Source organism: Melitaea cinxia, chromosome 2, assembly GCF_905220565.1.
Source record: "Melitaea cinxia chromosome 2, ilMelCinx1.1, whole genome shotgun sequence".
In the NCBI taxonomy this organism is placed as follows: Eukaryota; Metazoa; Arthropoda; class Insecta; order Lepidoptera; family Nymphalidae; genus Melitaea; species Melitaea cinxia.
In genome coordinates this window covers 9327342-9352816 of record NC_059395.1, presented here as the reverse complement: position 1 = coordinate 9352816, position 25475 = coordinate 9327342, and the positions used below count along the sequence as shown (strand labels likewise).

General features: G+C 33.4%; 1 protein-coding gene across 1 annotated transcript in view; it reads left to right on the top strand.

Annotated features, from left to right (window-relative positions):
- Positions 1-25475, top strand: part of LOC123664398 (zinc finger protein 704) — a 53618-nt gene that overhangs the window by 13276 nt on the left and 14867 nt on the right. The window contains exons 2-4 of the mRNA XM_045598946.1: positions 1265-1431; positions 10779-10906; positions 12774-12931. Of these exons, the coding sequence (XP_045454902.1) occupies positions 1265-1431; positions 10779-10906; positions 12774-12931 (453 nt within the window). The remainder of the gene's footprint in view (positions 1-1264; positions 1432-10778; positions 10907-12773; positions 12932-25475) is intronic.

The window sequence follows — 25475 nt, the reverse complement described above, 5'->3', positions numbered from 1 at the left end:
AAAACAACTTTCATTGTTCCGGTATGAGCGGGATAAGTCTCTGAGCCACGTCCGCAAACACCAATTTACCAAAAAGTGAAAGTCTTTGATGTGATCAGTGTTTTAGCGTTCACATTCGCTGTGAAACTCAAATCACTATATGCTATTCTTGTAAGCCTCTTACGGTTTGGCAATTTAAGCTTTGATATCTAAATCTTAAAGTTTTAGTTTACCTTCGAAAGTGACGATTACACTATTTTTTACAGAGCTAAGTATATGTTACGTTGAGTCATTGTAGAAATTGAGGCTAAAGATCTGTATCATTAATACTGTAGTTCTATCTCTCTTTGAAAATATTCCATTCAACCACATAGTAATACATCGTAAAGATAATAATATTGCCATTCTTAATTAATATATAAAATTTTTAGAAAACTGTATTCTAGACAATATTTATGTAACTCTACATTAGGTTACATAATTAATTAATATTTATATTAATTTTTATACAATTTTGCAAAGTAATAATTCACACTTGAATAATGCAACTAGAAAATGAACATAAGTATTAAATAATAGCCACCTAATCACTCGTTCGATTGGTTTCACTGACGTACAAGAGAAACGCAACGTTAAACCAGTTGGCAAGAGCATGCGAAATATATTTTATCAATCATGCCGACGTGCGTGAAGGAAGCTCAGACGAAAACACAACCAATGTCAACTGTTGCTAGTATTTTTGTTAAAATACTATAATGTACTGAACAATAACGGAGATTACGGTATTATCATAGAAGCAATAACGTAATGCCATCATAGATTGTACTCAGTTAAATTTCCTTTAATGGTATTCGGACAAAATAAAGGCATTTTTATAATAATTCATGGTTATGCGTAATCATACTGTCAATTTCAATAAATAAACTTTTATATTATATTTCATAAGTCATAAGATATAGAGTGCTAATGACGTTGAAATGCATCTCGATTCACTTAAACTGCTCTAGGTCATGACGTCACCCACACACGGACTGCACGAAGGTCGGCCATATTGATCTCGTATACATACCGCTTTTTGTTCCAATGTCTTACATAATATGCATGTATGACGCCTACACCAGTTTTATTATTAAGACTCATAACAAACTTTTCCGTCTTACTAAAAATAAACTAGGCTAGTTTTCACTCTTTTAAATTAAGTTAATTAGATTCGAAAGTTAATGTCATGTAATTGTTTAATACTTGTATGCTTTAGTTATATAATAACAATTTGTCTTTGTTATAGGTGCCTATTGAGCTTAGAAAGAGATTGGAAGAGATACGATTGCTAGAGTCACGAAAATCAGCGAGACTCGCTGATGTAGACACAGATTTTGCTAGACTAGCGGATATGGCCGGTGACCGACGCCGAGCCTCTGCCATCATCGAAGTGCCTGCACATCACATGCAAGGGTAAGTCACATTTCTGCATTGAAGTTAAAAGAAAAATTAAGTCAATTTTGCTAACACGCAATTGCTGCTCCTTCTATTGAACTATTTATTACAATACGTTAATTTTAGCAAAAATGTATGAATATTTTGTAAGTATTGCCAGGATATTAACTAACTTTATCAAAAGAAAATGAAAAATTTCGTGACAAAAGAACATTATCTATACTAATATTATAAAGCTAACGAGTTTGTTTGTTTGTTAAACGCGCTAATCTCAGGAACTCCTGGATCAAATTGTTATTAATATATAATTATTATAACTCGATTTTATACGTGATGTAATAAAAATAAACGATTAAATTTTAATAACTCCATAATCTACAGTGTTCTACACAATTCCAATTCTCGTGTACCGCATAATTATTACGAAATACAAATATTTAGTTAAGACTATTTTGACTTAAACAGGCTATAAAATAGACGTTTTAGAATTGTTTTATAAATATTTCACTAGTCAGTTGCATATTTTTAATGAAATTTATTAAAATTTCCGTTCAAAACAAAATACCTCATCGGTCTAGAAAATACTAAAAATACTAATATCTGTATTATTTTGCCTTGAATTACCAGTTCACCTCGTCTTCAACGAGGAAGGCCGTATCAATTGCAAATAAGTTAACCTTGCAGTAGTACCCTTATCAAATTTGCACATTCTTTTCATTGTTGTAAATCACGCTTCCTATTTCCGTAATAATAATAAGCAAGGTTTGAAAAATACAAGAATACACAAAACAACACTGCAAACAATCGATTAAGTTATGATTAGTAAGTCAGTGTGCTAAAAGGTGACCTCGCTATAAGTTACGCTATTTCATACGTATCAGTATGTACCCGTATTGTGGCAGCTCAGGCAGTAGGTGTAATCGTTTACAATCGTGCATCGGTGAGGTGGAGCTGCGAGGGCGATGTTGCGAAATCCTTAGCGAGCACATTAGAAACTGGATGGAAGTGTTAGCGCGGAGTACGGGCGTGTCCTTGTCACACTTGCCTACATTCTGCCTCCCGCGCCCCACACCTCCGACGAGCCGCAGATAGGGACAGACAATGCAACATTGAGAACCATTAAATAATCCAGCGGCTCGCTTCTATTGTAACACTAAAATTATTCGTGTTTCTTTTGAAAGTTCTATTTTAATAAAGTAGTTAAATGCCTTGGAAGCGTCAGCAAATTGTGAAATATTAAATAATGCAATTCATGATGTAGTTCTGTGGAACCGGAACAAACAGCATTAAATGCCGCAGCAACGCGACGCTCGCCGGCACCGCAGTTTCACTTTTCATCATGACGCTAGTGAGAGGTGGGACCACTGTTTGGTCCACATTTCACAACAGTAGCCAAAATACCGCATAAGGAATAATCAGTAAAATTACTCGAACGCGGTAGATTAATACATAATATTGTTTTTTATTATTGGAGAATGGCAAATAAAATAGTATGATATTTTACTTATCATATATACTATAAAATAACTACGTAATAAACCTTTCAAAACATTTAAACATATCCGGGCAAAAATTATAAAAAGCGAAAGTTTTCGAGTGATTCGTCGTGAGACTGACTTTTTTAAATAATTATAAAGAATGTATGGATAACTGAAATATATACAGGTGTACGACTCCTAACTACGTTAATTCAAATAAGAGGTTCTGTCGATGTAATAGATAATGATCGGCGTAAAAAATAAATTCCTAGCCCATAGTGTGTGCATTGTCCAAAATATAACGATGATTGTCAAGTAAGTCGGAAAAAATCTGCCATATATGAGCTATTCGCTACGCTGTAAAAACAGTAGAGTTTGCATATATTATAATGTAGGAGAGAAATGTTTATCTTAATTACTCCTACAAAAAAGTCCACAACAGCATATATCTATCTTTTATGAGTAAGCCATTATATCCAAACCAGTTAAATAGGTACAATAAAATAATGCGGTGTCATTGGACACCAGGTAAGAACGAAGTTCCTTCGGATAGTATAGAAGCAACTAGTTCTTGATTTTTTTTTAATTTGTTGAATGGTATTTAATTAAGTACATAAAAGTATTAAGGAAATATAGTATTTTAGAAAATAACAAATACCGTAAAGTAAAATAAATCAAACAAAATAATAATAATAATAATTCAAACTATTAAGTGAAATAAAAAAACCTGTCTTTATTTATTTTTGTCGACAGTATAAAATTACACAAATAATTTAAAAAAAAAGTTTACTAGTAATATTTTAGTTTTACAAACGTCATATTATACAGTCCTGTGACTGATATTACGTCACTTCCGATATATATTTTTCTTACGGTTTTAGTATCACATTTTTTTCAGGTCGGTCGCCCAGCCAAATGTCAAGCCTGCCGTAAGGAACTTCGTTCCAAAAATTGATAATATATTTCTAATTCACCTTTGGTAGTAACATATTGATTTTTATATCCAATTTCAATGAATTTCGGTATAAAGATAAATATTGAGAAGATAATAAGCTACTCGAATTACTAATGCTACGCAAACGAAGTTGCCGGCACCAGCTATTATATTTATTTCTACTATTCCTTTCTTTTAGAAAAACGTTATGCGTCTCTAAACTATGTTAAAAATATAAATTTAAGTTAAAATATTTTCTTTTAACAGTATTTTAGGAATTCTGAGGAACTATTGTTGATGCGAATTATTATCAAACTGAATTTTTAATACCTTCTATATCTAATCTTTTGCAATTTCTCTTCTGTTGATTTTATCGATAGTTGGTTTGGTAGCCATTCCATTCGTGATTGGAACAAATTTGCGATCACGGGACTGGGCCATGGCAAAGTGAAAGCTTAAGAAGTTTCGTTTTACAATAACTAACACAACTCAACTTTTAAAAACACCATCACTACTTATTATAACACGAGTATCCTTCTATTCCACAATTAGAGATGACTGAATTGAATTTAAAATGAATCAACAAAATTCGAAGATGGCGCCCAGTTCGCTTGATACTTGGCGCGGCCGCCATGACATAGTGACCTAGTTTGAAAATGGAGCAAACCGGCACACTAGAATCGTGCCACATGCATTTAAATCCGTAACTTAATATTATCAAAATTACCGATAGGTCTCAGATAGGGAAACTGGAGCACTCAGATTTATTCTTATTCCATATTCGGATTTATTTCCATGTTTATGAAAAAGATAGAAGGAGTAAATACCTATTTATATTTTCGTGTATACTTTTTGATATTTGATAATTTTTCAGAATTCAAGCCTTTCTATCTCTCACATAATCAGCCAGGTACTAAAGTATTTAGTCGGCCAGTAGGACAACAGCACAACCCGCATTTTGATGTCGCAAGGCACCGGGTTGCTAGTTATCACGCCCTAAGTACCTATATTTATTTACGTACAATTGAATAATTTAAAAAAAATCAGCTTAATCTCACAAATAAGCACGCACGACTTTCGCAACTATTAGTTAATCACGGAAAATTTTTGATAAACTTTCAATGTCGAATATGATAGTCCCTTTATTGACGCAGTCTTGTATGTTAATAAGATATTTGAATGTCACGGGCGAGTAACACTAGCGACAAACTATGCATACCAGCCTATTAGTAGTAATGTGTAACAGTCAACCGGGGCATTGTAGTCGAGAGTAATTGAATTGACTAACGTTTCTTTTGTGGTATTGAAATTTTGATTGAATTCTAAAATTGAAATTTTTATAGGTCATCTTCAATTTTCAAAATTAACTCTAAGTACAGATTTTGTTTACAACGAATATTACAAGATATGCTAGTATAAAACTCTCATTACTATTTTCTTAATTACAATTATTACATAATAATTTAAGAACTAAAACTGAGCAAATTAGTAAAGATAAATAACTATATTGAAAACAAATAAAAATTATTGCATTCAGTGAAAACGATTCGTAATTAATACAGTTCATCTAATATAGCTATACCTATTAGTTGTAAGTTATTTTCATTACTAGAATCGCCCTTTATATCGATAAGTATCGACAATATATGCGCAGTAATAAATAGTAAGGAATGTTACAGAGATACCGGTACACATTGAGAAACAAATAATGTGGAGGGCTGTTTTGCATACGTTTGCGCAACGTCGAGTAAGAAGGAAGGCGGTGGAGGGGCAACCGTCGGCGCTGGAGGCACTTTCTCGATCGGCGCGTTTGCTTTCGTTAGTGTTGAGGTCCGTTATCTCATTTGGCAGGTGCCGGCATCCGTTTTCCTAGAGAAAGTGCTACAAAATTTTAAATTCAACATTATGCAAAACGACTCTTTATAAAGGTTCTACTACATCAACTCTTTGAATAATAATATTTTTATTAAATTTCATGCAGTAATTTACGAAGGTCGTATAGCTCTTTTTTAGACAGGATATATGTCTGAGGATTAGTCATTCGAAATAATTTGACTGCACGCTGACTTTCCATCGACCTACCTACAGGTTATTCCACCGCTTGTGGGAACAAAAACTGGAGGGCATGTAATTATTCTTCGAAATTGTATGATTTAGTGGTGGATTTTTTTTTTGGTCTTAAACATTATTACATCCATTTTATTATATTATGTAGTCCTCGAAATTTTATGCCTTGAAGATTTAAATTGCAAATCGAATTGTAAGATAGAGACAAACTCTCATATCGAATTCAAAGGTAAATTTTATAGACTTTAGTTTTATTAAATTCTTAAAAATTAAAAAAAAAGAATATAATAGGTTATGTTTATACACATGTTGTTTATACAACAAACGAATGCTATAGTACAGAAAGTATAATCTGATTTGTAAATTGAAATTTAATTTTGCTGTATTTACGCAGAAACATTTTTGTAGTAAGTACATCAACAGTGACTCTCGCAATATAAACATCCAAAATAAACCATCCTTGTATTCTCTATATAGTTACTTTATAAAAATTACACTACGTAGGACGTTTTCTTTCAGGCGAACAATCAATGTTGAGTAGGTATGAGCATGAAGGATGTGAGTAATAAAATGCTACTTTGTAAAGGAAATCGAATCAGATTAAATTAAAATAATAAACGATAGTACGATGATTTAACTCATAAAAGAAGTCGGATCTGATTTTACTTTTTGGTTACATTACATTGGTACATGCTTAAAAACGATTTCAATACATTTTAATGATTTTATTGTAAAAATAGAAGTTTCAGCCAGTTAAATCGAATAAAAACAAAAAAGAACGTGCTTTGTTAAGCAAACCTGCCCAATATCTAAAGTGATTGGCCAAAGCGAGAACAGCGATGACCTCACCTCGCCTCGGAGTGGGGCTGCCGAATGCCGCTACCTTAGCTTACCGACATTGCGCTAGCTCAATCACACTTTTTTATATCCGTAAAAAAATCACTTCACGACCTACATCAACCACAACTTGCATGCCAACGTCCGAACAAGTGAATTTTTTCTGCCCAAAAGCACTTATGACATTTTTTTATCGTTTGCGTCTTGAAATAGCATTAATGATTGCGATGAGACATTTAACACATTGCAGCCAATGATCACTTGATGCAAATTTCCATTATTGTATAATAAGTGAGTATGTTAATTAATATTAAACCTTGTCACGCCTACAAAACATGGCTTGTTCTAATACAATTCTTAACATCCGTAACCTTATACTATAAAGTGTAGAACCATTTTTGTTGTGTTAACAATTTATAAATGTTAGTGTAATAAATTTAAATTTAATTTTGACTAACCCTTTAGCGCAGTTTGTTAAGGCCCTGCATTTGGTCAGCGGGTTGCGGGTTCGATTCCGATGACATTTAGATATATATTTATGTATTATTTCTATGTACATTTAAAAAAATATTTAGCTATATAACAGTCGGCTGTTACTTATAACACAAAAATTAAGTTGCTTACCATAGGAACAGCATAGAACAAGCGTGTTTGTATTTAAAAAAAAAAAATACATAATGCAATTTTGGATACTTTGTAAAAGCTAAAACTAATGATTAACCAAGTCTTTTATTTTTTAAATATACGATTGATATTGATACTCAAGCAACAAATCGATCCTAAAAAGTAAAGATAATTCTATGGCTAACGCTAATGAAGCAGGAAATGATTTGAATTGAATAGCTCCACACCTTGTCTATGTGTGCATTATAAGCTTATATAAATAAAAACACATATATGTATAGTAAATATTAAGCATTGTAAATGTTGGTAGCAGTAGCGAGTTGGTGGCGCGGCAACAGGCGGCAAGGTCGTTTTCAATGTTACGTAGCTACTATAATCTGTGTACTATGACAATGCTACGAGCTCGCAACTAGGCGAGTGTGAACAGATGCCGGCCGGCTGCGGCTGCCAACCGGCTATTGTTGGTTATCTTAATATCTAAATCTAGAAAGAAAAATCTAAGAGCATCTGTGCATCTACGAAAAAACTGGTCAATGAATTTGTCGGTCGTTAATGTAGAACAAGTATCCAAACTTGTGTGATTTATATAAAACATTTATTACAACGCGCATCCGCGTCGTGTCTAACGTAAAGCTTGTTAATGGTTTGCAATGATTAGATCAAACTTAAATAAGAACGAAATTCCAATGAACCGCCTTGAAAACATCCAACTCGATGAGCGAGAGGTGATACGTTTCACGTTACGTCATCGTATTAGAGGAAATTACGTGTCTGCTATTTTTACGCGGTCGCGCGTCGGCCGGCCGAAGAGATCCGATTATTGCGACCAAATAAGCAGAGTGCGCTAAATCCGAGGCATTGACGCTTTACAAACAATCGTCTGAAATTATCACGTGCTACCGACACATCGTATGCAGTTACATACTTCAACTCTTAGTCATCTCATTATCAAATTCTTATATTTATCTTACAATAGTTTATTTAAAGGCTGTCCTTAATATTTCATGAAAAGTATAAAATAGACATTTTAAAAAATAAAGATATGAAGATAATTTTATTGAAGTACTGAAGTATTAGATACTGTAATTAAACAACTCGTGTAAAAACCACACTCTAGCACATGTGTAAATGAATTTCGAATCGCAAAATGTCGTTGTATATAATCCGATATAGATTTATTGTAAGGTGACCTGCAATCATCTGTTCTGAATAGGATAGAGCGACCCTGCCGAGTTCGTAGTCGTACAGACGTGAGGGTGAACACCCTGAGATCGTAACCCGTATCTAGAGTACGTACTTAGGTCGCAAGAATGTTTTATAACTTTATTGACTTAATTCGAATTTTATAGGAGTATACTCTTAAAATCTAGTAGTTATATTAAACAATAAAGTAACGAAAGTATAAAGTAACGTAAAGTAAGTTTTATGAAATTACGACATATAGCGACATCACTTAACACTAATAAGTAATATTTTAAATTTAATTTCATGATCTCGGTCATTCGTTTGAAATCAAAAGATTGTTAAAAAAACTAGTTTGATATTAAAATATAGCCAACAAGTGGATACGTATAGGTCAGCGATCCTAAAATCGAGTCAACGTACGTAATTCGTGGCCCGCCTGTTGCTCGCTCCTAGGACGTCTACACAAATAAATAACCTGCGGGTCATCTATCTCTGGTCTTTGGAACTTTAAACCTTTGCAATTTTAAGGGACAAAGCTATAACATTCACACAAATATATTATTTTTTTTTAAGTTTAATGAATAGTTAGCTGCCATTGCCTAGTTTTAAATATTCTTTAAGAATTTAACGTATTTATTTCAAATCATTTTATTTTAAGCTTTAGAAAAAGATATCTTATTTTTAAAAGTCAGTACTTTTTTGATGACGGTTGACCCTATAAACAATTTGTAGCTCGTAATTATACTTTGCATTGTAAATTATTTCCATTATATACATATTTACTTGAAATATATTTACCGGTTCGTTGACGTATTTTATAATTAAATAAAGTTTATATACGTTTATATTGGATGAACATTCGTCATTTTAGGTATTTACAATGTGGTTTTTAAAACTACGCAAGTGTCGTAGACGAATATGTACGACGCGTGATTTTTTGCAAAACAATTACAATTTTTGTATTTTAATCATATACCTATATTATCACTTTAACTTAACAATTACTCTTATTCATTGTACTATTACAGTAAATTCTTTAAAATCCTTGTCCATTATTATACATTATGACGCCAATATTGAACTTAAAGTTAACATTTAATAACTAAAATATGTAAAAGTTGTTACGTATTGATGAATAGATAGACAAGACAACTTATCAAGACTGACATTCATATTATTTACGTAATCGTAACATTTATTACAAAACATCGTTTTCTTTTTTTTATCAGACAAATAGGTACAACATTTACGTTATCAACGATCGTGAAGGTTAATTAAGAACAAATTGGATACATTATCAGTCATATTTGAAAAATACTTATATACTATGTAGTAAACTTGGGGGTTTTAAGTCAGTTGTATTATGTCCTTAAACCACTATCGTAGATTCTCTAAAAATAAATGAAAGTCGTCTGTAATTCAATTGTCTTTTTTCAAATAAATCTATCAAAAAATGTATCAATATATAAGACCGACAAAGTTTTAATACTATATTATTTTCAATAGTGACAGTGTAACTATCGAAGCCCTTACAAAACATTTACCTGCAAATGTATCTGTAATACTTCGCCCAGACACGAATATAAACTAACAAACATTATCATCATGAGTTATAATATACATACATATATACATACATAGGTCATAAGTTACAGAAGTTCATCGGACATTCGCAAAATTTCGCTCCAGTTCAAAGAACGATGTCTGGTTAATGTTCTATTGACACTTTAAGCAAAACTGTATTAAGTTATCAATATGCTAATTTTATTGACACAGAGCGGTAATGAAATGACGTTTCATTCAATTCAAAAAAGGTAGCAAGTTTCATTTATATTTACATTAAGTTTACCCAAAAAGCTATGTTTTATAACAATCGCTGTGGTGTAGTGATGCGCGTAGGCGCCTAAAACACCAATGGTATTCGGGTTCGATTCCCGCTTGGAATGGATGTTTGCATTTGTACAAATATTTCTTTCCGGTTTGGATGTCTGTCTTTGTGGATGTCCCCGCCGTTCCTCGAAGAGTACGTTCAGATATGCTAATAAGATCGTTGACATGTTATGTGGAGTAGTCGAAAATTACAGTTCAATATACGAAAGAAATCTTAATGGATGAGTTGAACGAATTTTAATGATTAGATCCTTTATCTCTTTATATACGTATGTATTTTATAAACAATGTGCAAAATAATTTTTAAAAATGTACGTAATAGATAAAACTAATATGTCTTTCCTTTGCAGGTCAAGAAAAAGAGGTCCCAGTAGTTCTTGCGATTTAGGCTATGGGGAGAGGGATGATCAGATGAACGAGTGCAACGCAGCGCTCGTCCTAATGTCACTCAGCTGCTCACCAAACTCACCTCGACCCAGTAAGTTCAACCTTCTAACTCTAACACAAGCTTTACCCTTCGAATAAGCACCTGACTCAAATATTTGTAGAGGCTTGCGGTTCTAATGGTTCCATTAATAGTTTAGATTGGAATTCGTTCCGTTTCTTTAAGCAGGTGACTTAAAAAGTTTCTAATTGAATGTCAAATCTTAATTTCAGTAAATAAAGCATACAAATTTAAGTACCTCTTTTATTTTTTCTTATGTTCACGCACACGGTGTTTTAAGATATCTTCAACCATTTCAAACGAATTCAATTTTATGTTTCATTGTTAGTGCAGGATATAAAAACTTACTTACTTATATAGTATGTTACTGATAAAAGATTGAAAGTGTGATTTTTTTTCACTCATTATAAAATTATAACTAGTATACATTCTCCTATATCAAATGATTTTAGTGTTACGTAATGGTTATCACGCTACGCCGACTGCGTAGTTACGTTGAGCGATGGTAAAGAATTACATAATGAATACCACCTGCGAGGCTAGAATGTAGCGTATTGTGCTAAGTTTCGCCTTTCGTATCTAACACATCTCGTCAAAACGTCGCTTCGAGATCGGGATCTTGTAAGCGCTTTAACAAAACTTATAATATCTCAGCCTATTGCAGTCCATTGCCGGACATAGGCCTCCACAAGTTCGCGCCAAAAATAGCGCGAGCTCATGTGTGTTGCCCATAGTTACCACGCTGAGCAGGCGCGTAGGCGGGTTGGTGACCGCAGGGCTGGCTTTGTCGCACCGAAGACGCTGCTGCCCGTCTTCGGCCTGTGTATTTCAAAGCCAGCAGTTGGATGGTTATCCCGCCATCGGTCGGCTTTATAAGTTCCATGGTGGTAGTGGAACTGTGTTATCCCTTAATCACCTCATAATTCTCGGAAAGAGAGCGGCTATGTTTTTTAATGCCGTAGCCACACAGCACAAGCTTTAACAAAACTATGCAGCTTATTTTCTGTAATACACGTTTTACCCATTTCAGAGTTTAGGTTTAGTATATAATCTACGAAATGTTGATAACGTCTAGACAGAAGTCTAGACAATGTCTAGACAGGTATTCGGAGTAACTCCACTCTCATGTTATGAGCTCCAACCAAATGAGATCTAGTAACACGAGTTAAGCATATTTCACCAGTATTTTATTAACGCGACCTTCTTTTATTATTTCAGTTGTCGTATAGCGCTATAATTTCCCACGCGAACGATTTTTTCTCGTAGGAATGACTAATTAATTTATAGTTATCATGATTTTCAAATTAAAACTAGTTAGTAAGTTTTTAAGTACTTTTTAAAATTACTTTTAAATAAAACGCCATTTAATTGAACAATCGTTGTCTATATTAAATGTTTATATAATGTAATGAGCCGTATATTCAATACCACAATAGTGGGAAATAAGAAACGCATGCATGACGATTATAATTAAAACTAGAGCACGTGTATAATTACAAGCTAAAATTATACAATATAGACTAGCAAACTACGTTCTCATAAAAGTTTACGATACATCTTCAAGTCAGGTCTAACAGCGGCAGGCAATATATGTGCCACGAGAAAATAGCTGTTCTTACAAGTGAAAGTGGCCGGCTATAGTTCCGTTTCGTAATTTATAACCGTATAATTTTATTTGTGCAACTACGCACTTGTAACCGTTAAATTTAACGTTTTAATTTTTATTTTCATGAGCTACTATTATGCTTTGTAAAATAAACTTCTTATTTTCTTAGAAAAAGTATTCTTATTGTCGATATTGTATGCTTTAAAAGGTCTTTTATTATATGTTCCAATAAATAGCTAAATATATAATTAAATTAAAAATTATATGTGAAATATATGGTAATATTTGTGATAGGTGCATGGGGTGGAAGGTCATCAGTATCTCCTGGAGCAAGCAGCAGCTCGGGTTCATCATGGAGGTCCGGCACCCCTTCACCTCCACCTGTCTCTTCATCCTTCAGCGACGAAGGCATCGCCATGGACTACGAGGACATACATCCGCGCAAAAAGAGGGTATGTAGTTTTGTGGTTACGTATAGATGTAATGTATGTATTAATTAATATATCTATATGTGACTTTGTGTAAAGAAAAAAGATATACGGACTCGATCACTTTATAACGTGTCTCCATCACTTTATAACGTGCTGTGTATAAGAACGTGTGACATGATTATCTAGCTGTAATAAAAGGCACAGACAATTTTACTTTTTTATTTATGACACATTTGTACGAGCTTAAATGAGGCAAGAGCACCGTTAAAAAGTGCGTATAGAGCAGTGACAAACCTTTGAGACAAAATTACACGCACATCTTGTTTAACGTGTCCAGCCACCGTGCACCGGCTTCAATTAGACCGTGACACAGATCATGCTCGCTTTCATATCATAACCAAGTAAATGTGTGCTTAAGTAAATTACGTTATATATGAAGCAGATCCGACGCGTCGCGCTGTAAATAGAGCAAATTAACACATAAATGAAAGAGTTTTCTTTTCTCAAGAATTTTTATTGGATTCAACATAAAGGAATCGTTATGTGACGCACAGCGCGTGATTCAAGATTACAGATGCAGGTCGACCTTTTGTCTACTGGCGAGAACGTTTATGTGTCATAATAGTTTACGTGTGACGTACCTAAGCCTAACAAAGCATATTTTGTGTGTATACTCCAACTTACGTGACATTGGTGGAATAAACCGTGCTTCACTGGCAGATCAGAAAGCCATCAAACCAATCAATTTATAAATCAATCATATTTTGTGTTACACGGCACCTATTCACCATCACTTTCACCAGAAGACACCTGTTTGACGTCGTTAAAAACCATTATATTATAACAACCAGGTCCTAATCCTGGTTTTATAAAATGAGACGATTATAATGAAATTATTTTTAAATTTATGTATCCATTTTCTACCACGCAGTCGTTAAACACACGTACATCATGGGTGTGGTTTTTACATTTTTATTACGTTTAACGAGAACCACTTAACAAACAATTGTATATAATATGTAGTTTAAATAATTAATTTTCATACTTTATTGATTACTAGGTGTGCCCTCGACTTTGTCCGCAAGGAATTTAACAAAAAAGTTATTTTTCAGTTCGCATAGTTATAAAATAAATAAATTTTTAATAAAAAAGTAGCCTAAGTTACTCCTTATTACATTAGCTATCTGCCAGTGAAATTCACGCCAAAATCAGTCCAGCCGTTTCAGAGATTAGCCCGAACAAACAGAAAGACAGACAGACAAAAATTCTAAAAAATGTTATTATGTACCGTGTATACATCCACATGCATTTAGTAAAAAGCGGATATTTTATTTTACCAACAGACGCGAATATTATTTACTTGTATAGATTTTATGAATATTTTCTCTATTTTTGGAGGTCGCCTGTTAGAGATTCCTATTAGTAAAAAGATTGCCTTAATTACGTACACTTTTTATTAAGTTACAATATTGTAATTCTCATTATGCTTTAAAGTGTTAAATAATAATAAAGAACAATCATTCGTGCTGTTAATTTTTTTTTTAAATATATAATAGATTATATTTCATGATTATAGACAGTAAAAACGTTTTGCTCCCTTCTTTGCAACGAAATAAAATTGTTGATTATCAAATAGTTACATTGAAATTTTTAATTAGAATTTACAACAACTCTGTATTATATGCTAGTATCAGCCTATAATATATTATATATTAATGCTATGATTTTCATCTCTATTCAGGTTTTTCATATTTTTTCTTTACATTTCATTTTTTTGAATATCTTGAACAGGATTGCAAAATAACAATGGACTTGCGTTTAATAGCTCAGCTAGTTGGTTAACGTCTTCATAAATAATAATTTACAAGCGCAGATTACTGCGAAAGCGTTTAAATATATATCAGTTACAAGTTGCAATAATATTTTATGATTTACAATACACGTGCACAGTTCAGTGTATCCTACAATGTCAAGGCACAGTACCGCGGTCGCGTTATGTAATGCTATTGTAAGTTGTCATAAATTTTTACGACTATATTAACGACAAATGCATTTGATCTCTGCATTCTAAAAGTACTACAATTTTTTTTTATTTAATATATTTTTTACGAGACAAAACAGGCAGCTTAACATAAAGTGGCGAATAATACCTATATGTACTTAATACACTCATACAAATCAAAACAATACTATCTTATAGAAAATGTTATTTTATATTTATTTAATAATTATTGCGCAATTGTTAAAGTGTTCAATAAAAAAACAAACTTGTGATATTGTTTGAGTAAATATAATTCACTTTTAAAATTATGTAACTTTAAAACAATGCCATGCTTAACTTTATATTGTATAACGTCAAACAGTGTAACATTTTTATTAAACACTGTACTATAAAAGGCCTTTGAACATAATTCATTCTTTCTATGGCCTACCAGTCTTTGTACTATTTCTGTTCAAATATATACGTACAAGTATGTATATATACTTCTTATAGATGCGGGAAGTGAGTTGCAGGTCGTCCGTACTATCGACTGCCTTTCTTTGACGATTACGTAAATTATACTTACACATTACTGACGCACTAAGGCTTAGTCGAACAAAGAACATTTATGAGTGCGCCTATATTATACTTAGGTATATTACTACAGTATCCTATTATTACCGTTACAGATATGCATTTTATGACTAAATACGACTAACCAATGCATTAGACACAGCAATTACTTCGTGTGCCTTGTACGGAATTACGGATGTTTTACTTAGCCTCTAAAACGCTGACTATGATAAAACCTTACACAAACTTTGTCTTTCATACGATGTAGACTACGACGTGTATATATCTTTTGTTCGACGTTTTTAAGACTGTTCCTAGTTCCATCTTGTAGTTAGCGCCAACATTTTATGAATGTTTTCGAGATGTAATTTGTAAAAACAGTAGTTTTTGTAAAATATATGTTATATTATAGCAATTGTGAGTCAAGACCTAATTTAGTCTGATATACAACGATGCTATTCTACATAATCTAAAAAACTCTCAAAGAACTTGGAACAATATGATACTTTTTACAAAAAAATAATAATCAGACTGATGGTAAAACAATAGAGCTAATGTCAAAGGAATAAACAATCGAATAATGCATTTCTATAGATATATTCTACACACTCCTACGCAAATAGGCGAGCAGTGCTAGCGGACTATTATTTATGCAACAATAGCTTGCCCTAGACTTGGTGTCGCCAGTGGAATGATCACATGAGCACACTTGGCAACCACTTTGATTACCAATTGCAAACGGATTTATTACTTAGAAATGCGTCAGACAACTGGTACGAAAAAAACAATAAACAATCACAACTTGTAGACAAAAATGACAAAAACAGCTTTGTAAAATTTTAAAACAAATTAGCGAAATTATAACAAAGATGTAAATTGAGATGCATTAGCATTAGCATCTAATTAAATATGGGTTTGTAATTTAATAAGGCGTCATTTTGCGAATGACTAACGCCGATTATTGTGCAGAATTAGTATAATCTTTCCCGATGTCAGCACTCGGATTATCGGCCTCAGGGTCGGCGACCCGCTGCCCGCTGTCCGACACATGTGGACGGAACCAGTTCCCGTGAACAACTTACGCCACACGGCCACCGAGCTCCTTCGTATCATCCTAAAAAAAAAACTAACTAGGTGTCTACGTCACAAGTTCAGAACTTAACATTCACCTTTAAATGTTTTCATTAACAGCCATGATTGTTTCAATATCACGAAATACTAGTTATATATTATATTATCATTTGACCGTTATACCGCATTAAAAATATTAAGTGTATAAAATTTATGATATATATGAATAGTGTGTAAAATATTTTAAACGAGTGAACGAATGACACCAACTGGCAGACCTTGGGTAAGAACATAACTATTATAACCAAGCGAGGCCTTGTAAGCTTTCTGCGTGTAACCCAAACATGTGTAATATAGGTATTATATATGTCCTACCTGTATTTTTATATTATTACTAGCCGATCCCAAAAACGTTGTGAACCCCCAACATGCTATGAACCTATAACTTAGGGGTATGAAAAATAGATGTTGGCCGATTCTCAGACCTACCCGATATGCACAAAAAATTTCATAAAAATCGGTCCAGTCGTTTCGGAGGAGTATTGTAACTAACACGAGAATTTTATGTATAAGATTTATTGAGTTGTAAAAAAAATTAGCTAGTAATTTTTACGTATATACTCGTAATGCGTATAAATTACCAAATTTTCATTTGCCTCTACCGCTCTACCCCAAAATTACTGCAAGTGAGCTCTGCGCGAGATCGTGACGCGAGCCGCCTTTTCTTGCTTCTTTATTATCCTTTCCAAGAATGAGTTGCTGGTGAAATATCTAAGCTATTATTATTACCCACTGTCAGAGCATTTGCATAAATGATAGCTATAAACATTATTATTTCACAATCGGCAACGCTATAAGCCCGCTACTGCGCAAGAATTAATGATCGTTTTAGTTTAATAGGCTACGAACTATAGTTCAGTTACTACTCACTGGCTATAGCGGACACGTGGAAAGCTAGTTATGTAGATGACACGAGCAACGATAACTCCGCCCCTGGTGCTGACGTCGGCGTCGCCTGCCAACACAACAATAGCCGCGCGCGTTGCATCAGCGCACGCGCACTACGCTTACCTCTTCTCGTTGCATAATGGATGCAGTGGCTATCTCTATATATTTTCAAAAATTTTAACAACATATAGCTATATTAAACACTTTAAAATAAAATAGTTGACTTAAAATATATGCAAGTACTTACAAGCAAAATTTCAACTAAGATATATTATATTAATAACATCCACATTTAAGGAAATTCCGCAAAATCGTTGACCTTAGCTTATAAAAGTAATGCACTTGTAAAAAAGCAAGTAATTGTCCGTAAGGAAATATCATATCGGCTAAATGTCAGCGAGGCTAACCATGAAAAATAGTTAAGTACCTACTGCTAACATGGAAGAAAGTGCAAGTTTATCGCCGGCGCGTGTCTTAAAGCATATTATTATAATTATAAAGCATTACGCTAAAATTAACAGTATAATAGATTTCACAACGTTTTTATACTTAAGAGATATAAAGATATTAATTGGATACAATATTAAAAGCTTGCAAGGCGGTTCAAAATTAATAAATTACGCTACCTACGTTGCTAAATTTTTCGACATCTTATCATTTCCTCGATTACCAAACTTATCGCTTTATAATATAAATATAAAAGCGTAATAAAATGTGGTAAGTCGATATATCGCAGTTCTCGTCAATCAAGAAATCAAACACGAAAGTCTTTGAATAGTGCTTGTTGCCAATGTTTCTGACTAGAGGATTCACTGATCGGCGTATCCCTCCCTATGCGATTGTAACAAAGATGAGAAAGTCGCAGAACAGAACCAGAATAGCCAACATAACAACGCGTCGCTCAATCTAAATTGGAAACTAGTGAAGTAAACAGTGCGAAGATCCGATTTTTGCTGGGGCTCCACTTTCTTGAAATGACGTTCCTGGACTTCCTAACAATTGTAAATAGAACTCAACGAAGACAGACCATTTTAAATGGAGTCGTGGAAAGTATATTGTGATTGAAGGTAACCCATAGGCTGATTTCAATTGGCCAGCCGCAACGAAGTAAATGTAGATAAGTAGATGGGTAGTGTTATTATAAAACTAACACGATGTGTAGTATTACTAGTATAACTATTAAGATTATTACTACGTAAATAAATCGGCTCACATTATGTCACTACTTGACATAATATGATCATATAATGGTAATATAATTAATCTGATATTTAATTTATTATTTTTTCAATCTATCTAAAAGTTTTATACATTTATATTTTTAGGTAGGTATATTAGTCGAAAAAATGTTATTCTGACAGAAGTAAATCAGTAAAAGAATTATTTACAATTATTTATTTCAAAACCACTTTACAAGTTAAAGATTTTTTTTAATACTAAATTAAGTATGGCGCTATTAGATGTATGTTTTATTTATTATAATTATTATTATTTACAAACATATTTTTCATTACTATTGGCAATAGATAAAGTAAATATTAACAATTTATAAGATTAAGTGCAGAAATAATTCCTTTTAAAGAGTTTATTAAATCGATAAGATACGATATTTCGTACTACAATTTCGGATTAAAAGTTGAATTAACGGTTTTACTGTATATCAAGTTGAATAGAAAAATCACAAATTACGTATAATATTCTCTAAAAAACATTGATAGGTGAAATTAATCAGACGATGAAATCGTCAATGCTGGGTTTCATTGAAGGTCGTATTATCGCCATACGTTGATAAAATAAAGCCCATTGTTATCGATAGAGACGCGAATAACTTCCTCATTTACTCAGGGCCATATCAGAACCGCGTGTGATAATAATTAGATATAAACACGAATCCACGCTCCAACCACAGTAACTTCAAAATCTTTAGTTTTTTCAACTTAATAATAAAATTTTCATAACGTGTATAAAACGTTAAAAAGTTAATAATTTTAATAATATGCTAATGAGCGATTCTATTTATCCAGCTCATCATTTCATTATGTCAAGAAGTATATAAACTATGTATTAAAACGTACCTATACGTATTACATAATATATCTATGTATTAACGGTATCAACGTGCTATATCTGCGATACAAGTAAGTTCATGATAAACACGAGATAAAACGGTTTCTGTTGGAAGCAAGGACATTTAGTTGTTTAACACTCACGTAAGAAGAGACGCCGCACGCAAACACAGTGACAACCGCAACAAAGGCCTTAACTTTTACTACTATTTCCTGGAAATAATAAATTTCAATAAAAAAATAGAAAATTTAATCTGGCTTTTGAAACGTTACTAAATTATATTTATATTTTGTAGAGCCAGTTAGGGAATTATATATATATATAATTTGTATATTATATTATTTTTTTTTTTTGATAAATTCTACGTTATAAATTTAAATTAATTTTAATATTATAATTTCCGAGCTAAATACTTGGCATTAATTATATGTAATATAGTAAATATCACGTGAAACAAAGTTCCTCAAACACGATACTCCGGTAAAAAATCCGAAACAATTGTTTGTTTATGTTCACTGTATATTCTTACAATCAAATTTTAATTTTATTTTCGTTCTTTTATATTTAAAATAAAAAAACAGTATTTCAACGATTGTATTATTGTTTACACTAGTGGTCGTTCTGTGGTCGAAATTCGACCATAATTAACAAATTATTAGTTTGAACATTATAACGGTTCTGTTGTCAAAAACTATACTTATAATAACAATAATTATGTTTGCTCGCAAACGAAAAAAAAACCGACTACAATTACATCGAAGATTAATACAACGTAGATCGACGAAAAAATAGTCCAGTAACTACGCGTTATCAAAGATTACTCAAGAAGTAGTTATCAGATCTCGATAAAATTTATATGTGACCACATGATAAACATTAGCTTTCGATTAAATTAAAAATTATCAAAATCGATACACCCAGTAAAAAGTTATTGCGGATTTTCAAGAGTTTCCCTCGATTCCTCTGGGATCCCATCATCAGATCCTGGTTTCCTTATCATGTTACTAAACCAGAGATATCCCCTTTCCAACGAAAAAAGAATTATCAAAATCGGTACATTCAGTAGAAAGTTATGCGGTATAATACAACGTAGGTCGACGAAAAAAGCGTCAAGTAAAAACGCATTATTAGACATAACTCGAAAACTAGTTGTTAGATCTCAAATAAATTTAAATGGGACCAATTGGCACACACCACCTTTCGATTAAAACAAAATTTGTCGAAATCGGTCCACCCGGTCAAAAGTTTTGATGTAACATACATAAAAAAAAAAAAAAATACAGTCGAATTGAGAACCTCCTCCTTTTTTGGAAGTCGGTTAAAAAGTATAGACAAAAGAGTATACACGTATATGCATGTTTGTCAAATACATTGTAGTGTGTGTAATGTTTTTTTTTTTTTTATTGATTTAATGTATTTTTTGTGCATACTTTTAAAAAAATATTAGCATTCTCTGATATAAACTATGGGTACCAAAGTGTACGAAATTTCGTACTCCTCCGTCCGCACACTTTTTGTAAAAAGGGGTCCAAGCGTTTTACTTCACGTATTAATATATAGAAGAAGATAGATATCACCATCACCTGATGAAGAACTTTAAATTAATATAAATAATGTTATATGTAACTGTTGTTCCCTTTGATTCTCTGATTCATGTCGTTTTTTTTTTCTCTAAAATCAAAGTTTCAAGGTTCATACAGATATGCGGTGCTAGTTTATTTCAACACAAGCCAACAAAGCCACGGCCTTCGCGGTCTATATTTACAACGCGGAAGACATTGCTGTACTAGAAGCGCGCAGATCATTCCCCGCTCAGTAAACAGTTAGGAGTGTAAATGGCAGGCGCGAAACTGGTCGCCATGCGCGAGCGCACCTATAAACGATCTCGCGGCTTCACGTACGATCACCGCTCCTTGGTTACTCGTATTTTTGCTTATGTTTTGACCTTCGTACGCACTATCAACCTCCATCGTAACTGGCTAGGTCGCTTACGTAAAGTTCATATTTAAAAGCAATGCAAGGTTAAATGGGTAACATTTAAAAGATTTTAAACGACATAATATAATGTTTTGCATTCCAACAAAACAATTATTATGTGTTGAATAAAACACACAGCGTTGTATGAAGAAGCAGTGTGTGAATTTCCTTCTTTATACGGTAATAAATGTTGCCACTTACCAGAAACAGTGTAGATTTACCCTTATTCAACCACCAGTGTGCGTGCGGTCTTAAAACTTCGCGCGCTGACATTTGTTATCTGTTACCTCATAGCGTCTTCATTCTCTGGTAGTTCTGGTACCAGCAAGTCCCTTACTCCAACGCTGTGTGTTTTATTCAACACATAATAATTGTTTTGTTGGAATGCAAAACATTATATTATGTGCTTTCCTAAAACACACAGCGTTGTATGAAGACCTGTTTGTTATCTGCTGGTGGTTGGTACAAATGCTATGTGATTAGTCAGATCTAAGGATGATATGAAAGAAAAGTCATTCTAAAATAATAAAGAATTTATAAATGATAACGTCCCTCTTTTCAGATTAACAGGTAATTTTGGATCATCTGAGGTTGATTAATTAAATACTAAGTAGTATTAGGTAGTAACATTAATAGTATAATCTTTCTTAGAAGTTAAGATAAAAATTTAAGGATAAAAGTAATTAAGTAACATTTAACAAGAATTAAATAGTTTAAAAACAAATCAATAATTGTCACAACTTGAAATGACTCTTGTATCGGTTTAACATTAATGTAATAACAATTACTTTTAACAATGAGATCTTTTAAACATAAGTTTGCATTGAAATTGGCTTTCCCTTATCTATATCAACAATGCTATTTAAAAGAAATTAGATATAACATCATTAGTATCTCTTATCATGAGATCTTTTAAGCATAATTTTTAATTTAAAATTGTTTACCTTATTTATTCCAACAATGTTGACGTGGCATAATTAGTATATTTTATAATGAGATCTTTATTTATATAAGTATATACATCTATGTATATACATATATATGTATAACTTTTTTTTTTTTTTTTTTTTTTACTTATGTAATCAAATCAAATAATTGAAAAGTTTTTATTTAGTAAATCTTCATTTCCATTTTTAATTCTTACCTTTTTACAGTAGAATTTTTTGAATGTCTGGGCACTTCTCCAATTACCTCTGTTGAGGATTTCTTCCACTGGTCTATTTTCTAACCAGCTTTTGGATGCAACTGCAGATCTGATACTACCTGGTGGGGCGTTGATTTTTGATTCTTTAAAGATAGTTCTTATCCACCCGGCAATAACTCTCCTTGATGCTGGTTTAACTGTCCCCGTTATTGTTATAAATAAGCTGCGTATATTAGTTGCTCTTCGCCTGCTTTGTGAAAATTCTCTTAGTAGATTTATATGTCCTACTGGACATAATCTGTAGTCAGGGTGTTTAAGCAGTTTCCAACCGGATTGTCTGCTCTTTTCTGAATCTGTCTTAGAGCCAAAGTTCGGCCATAGCGTTATACTTTTCTCATTGGATTCAAACTTGTCTTCAGCAAACTCTAGTAATGTCAAGTCGTGTATTCTACGGCCTGAGGCAAGTAATAAAATAAGTGCAGTTCTTCTTGAGATCTCAAAAAATGTATCTAGCTTTGGGTCTATTTTAAGCCATTCAAATAGTATTTTGGTGTCCCATATAGGAAGGTTGTGTTTTGGAGGTTTAGCTAGGCTTATGGCTTTGAGAATTTGGTTGATAAAAAAATTTTTTGAATAATTTTCATTAGTGTTTCCGCAGTATGTTAAGATGGCCGATTTATTTACTAGTATTGTTCGGTAGGCTAGATTTTCTTTTAGAAAAAGATTTGCTAAGAATCTTGCTATGTCATTACCCTCTGGGTATTTAGGGTTGATTTTGTTATCGCTGCACCAATCTAACCATCTTTTTATAGGAGCTTTATATGTGTTTAATGTTGATCTACGCCAGCTGTTATGTAGTAGTTCTTTCTCTTTTAGACTCCAGTGTGTGATTTTATCGGACCACCCCCAACTATCCAAGCTTTTAGAGATAATTTCATCATTTGTGTTGGGCACCTGCCCGTTGAGTAATCTTTTAGTGTCTTGTGTAGATCCTTTATCTGTAGTGGTTTTGATAGAGCTCTTGCTCGAAGGTCCGGTAGCCAGAAGCACTGACTCCACTCCGGTGCTATAATTATATATTTTCCTTTGGCAGTGTTTAAGTGAGTCAGGACACGAGGCATTAGGTTCGGAGGGGGGAATACCCATGCTAGTTGGTAGTCCCATGTGCGACTGAATGCGTCCCAGAATTCTGCAAATATATCTCTTGAGTCGATAGTTACATATTTGTTTACCACTCTTGTGTTTTTTGAAGCAAATAGGTCTATTATTGGAGTTCCCCACTGTTTGAATATCTCCTGTGTTGCTTTTGGACTCAAGTGCCATTCTGGCACTGGTCGACCCCTTGAGAGACGGTCTGCTATTCCATTCAGTGGTCCTGGGAGATATGACGCTGATAGAGTTATGTTGAGTTTGTCCACTAAGGTTAATAGTTTGGTTGTCAAATTCAGGAGTGGTATCGAACGTGTACCTCCTTCGTTTCTCAGATAAGCCACTAGCGTTCTGTTGTCCGATTGGACCAGGATGTGAGCTCCTTGTAATGTTCTGTTTTTCCTGCATATTGACCCGTATACTGCATACATCTCTTTTAGGTTTGAGTGCCACCTTTCTTGTTCGGGAGACCACTGGCCTGACATATAGTCGTTGTTTAGATGTGCTCCCCAGCCCGCATCCGCTGCGTCTGTTGTTAAGAAGTGGGTAATTTTTTTCTTGTGTATTGGCACCGAGTTTTGGTTTACTGTTCTTGCCCACCAATCGAGGTCTTGCAGTACAGGGATCGGTAGAACTTTTCTTTGTGATGGTTTTTGTTGGTGGAACTTTCTTAGGAATATTTGTAGCTTTCTGCAGTGTAGTCTGCCTTTTGGTACAGTTATATTTGCAAAATTGAGCATTCCCAATAGACGCTGTGTCACTCTTAGTGATAAGTGTTTTTTCTCTAAGGCCCCTGTTAAACACTCCTTTATTCTTAAAGTTTTGTTTTGAGGTAATTGAATGGTGTTTTCTTGTGTGTTCCACTCTAGCCCCAAATATTGTAGGGAGTGGGTAGGTTCTATAATTGACTTCTGATAATTTATGTGCCAGCCTAAATATTCCAGGATTCTCAGTGTCTCCGTGACCTGAGAAACCAGGGAAGAGAGGTCTTGATTCGCCAATAGGTAATCGTCTAGATATACTAGCACGCGTATACCTCGGGATCTTAGGGTTTCCGCAACCCAGTTTGAGACAGTTGCAAACATACGAGGGGCCGAACATAGGCCAAATGGGAGGGCTGTTAGCTCTAGGATCTCTTGTTTGTATACTATGCGAAGGAACCTTCTGTGTGTCTCCGAGACAGGTATGTGAAAGTAAGCTTGATGTAGGTCTATCTTTACCATCCAGTCTTGGTCTTGTAAAAAGTTTGTGACATCTATGTGGGAGATTAGTTGGAAGTGCTTCGTTATTACGTACTGATTCAGTCCTCTCAGGTCGAATATCGGGCGGTAGGAACCATCTGTTTTTTTGTTTAAGAATATCTTTGAATAATAACCTGTGTTTATTTTTTGAGGCTTCACTAAAACTTGTATGTCTTTTAATTCTTCTATCATTTTTGTCATCTTTTGAGATGGTTTTGTATTGTACTTTAGTTTTATATTTCTGAATGGGTAGCAGAGTGGAGGCTTGGATCTGAAGGGTATACGGCTTTTTGTTATGAGTTTTAGTATAGTTGTATTGGCACCTAAATTTCTCCATTCGTCTATATGATTCTTTAGGCAGCCTCCTATGAACCTTCTCTGCTTGTAGTCATTTTTGTTTAAAGGAATTTGAGT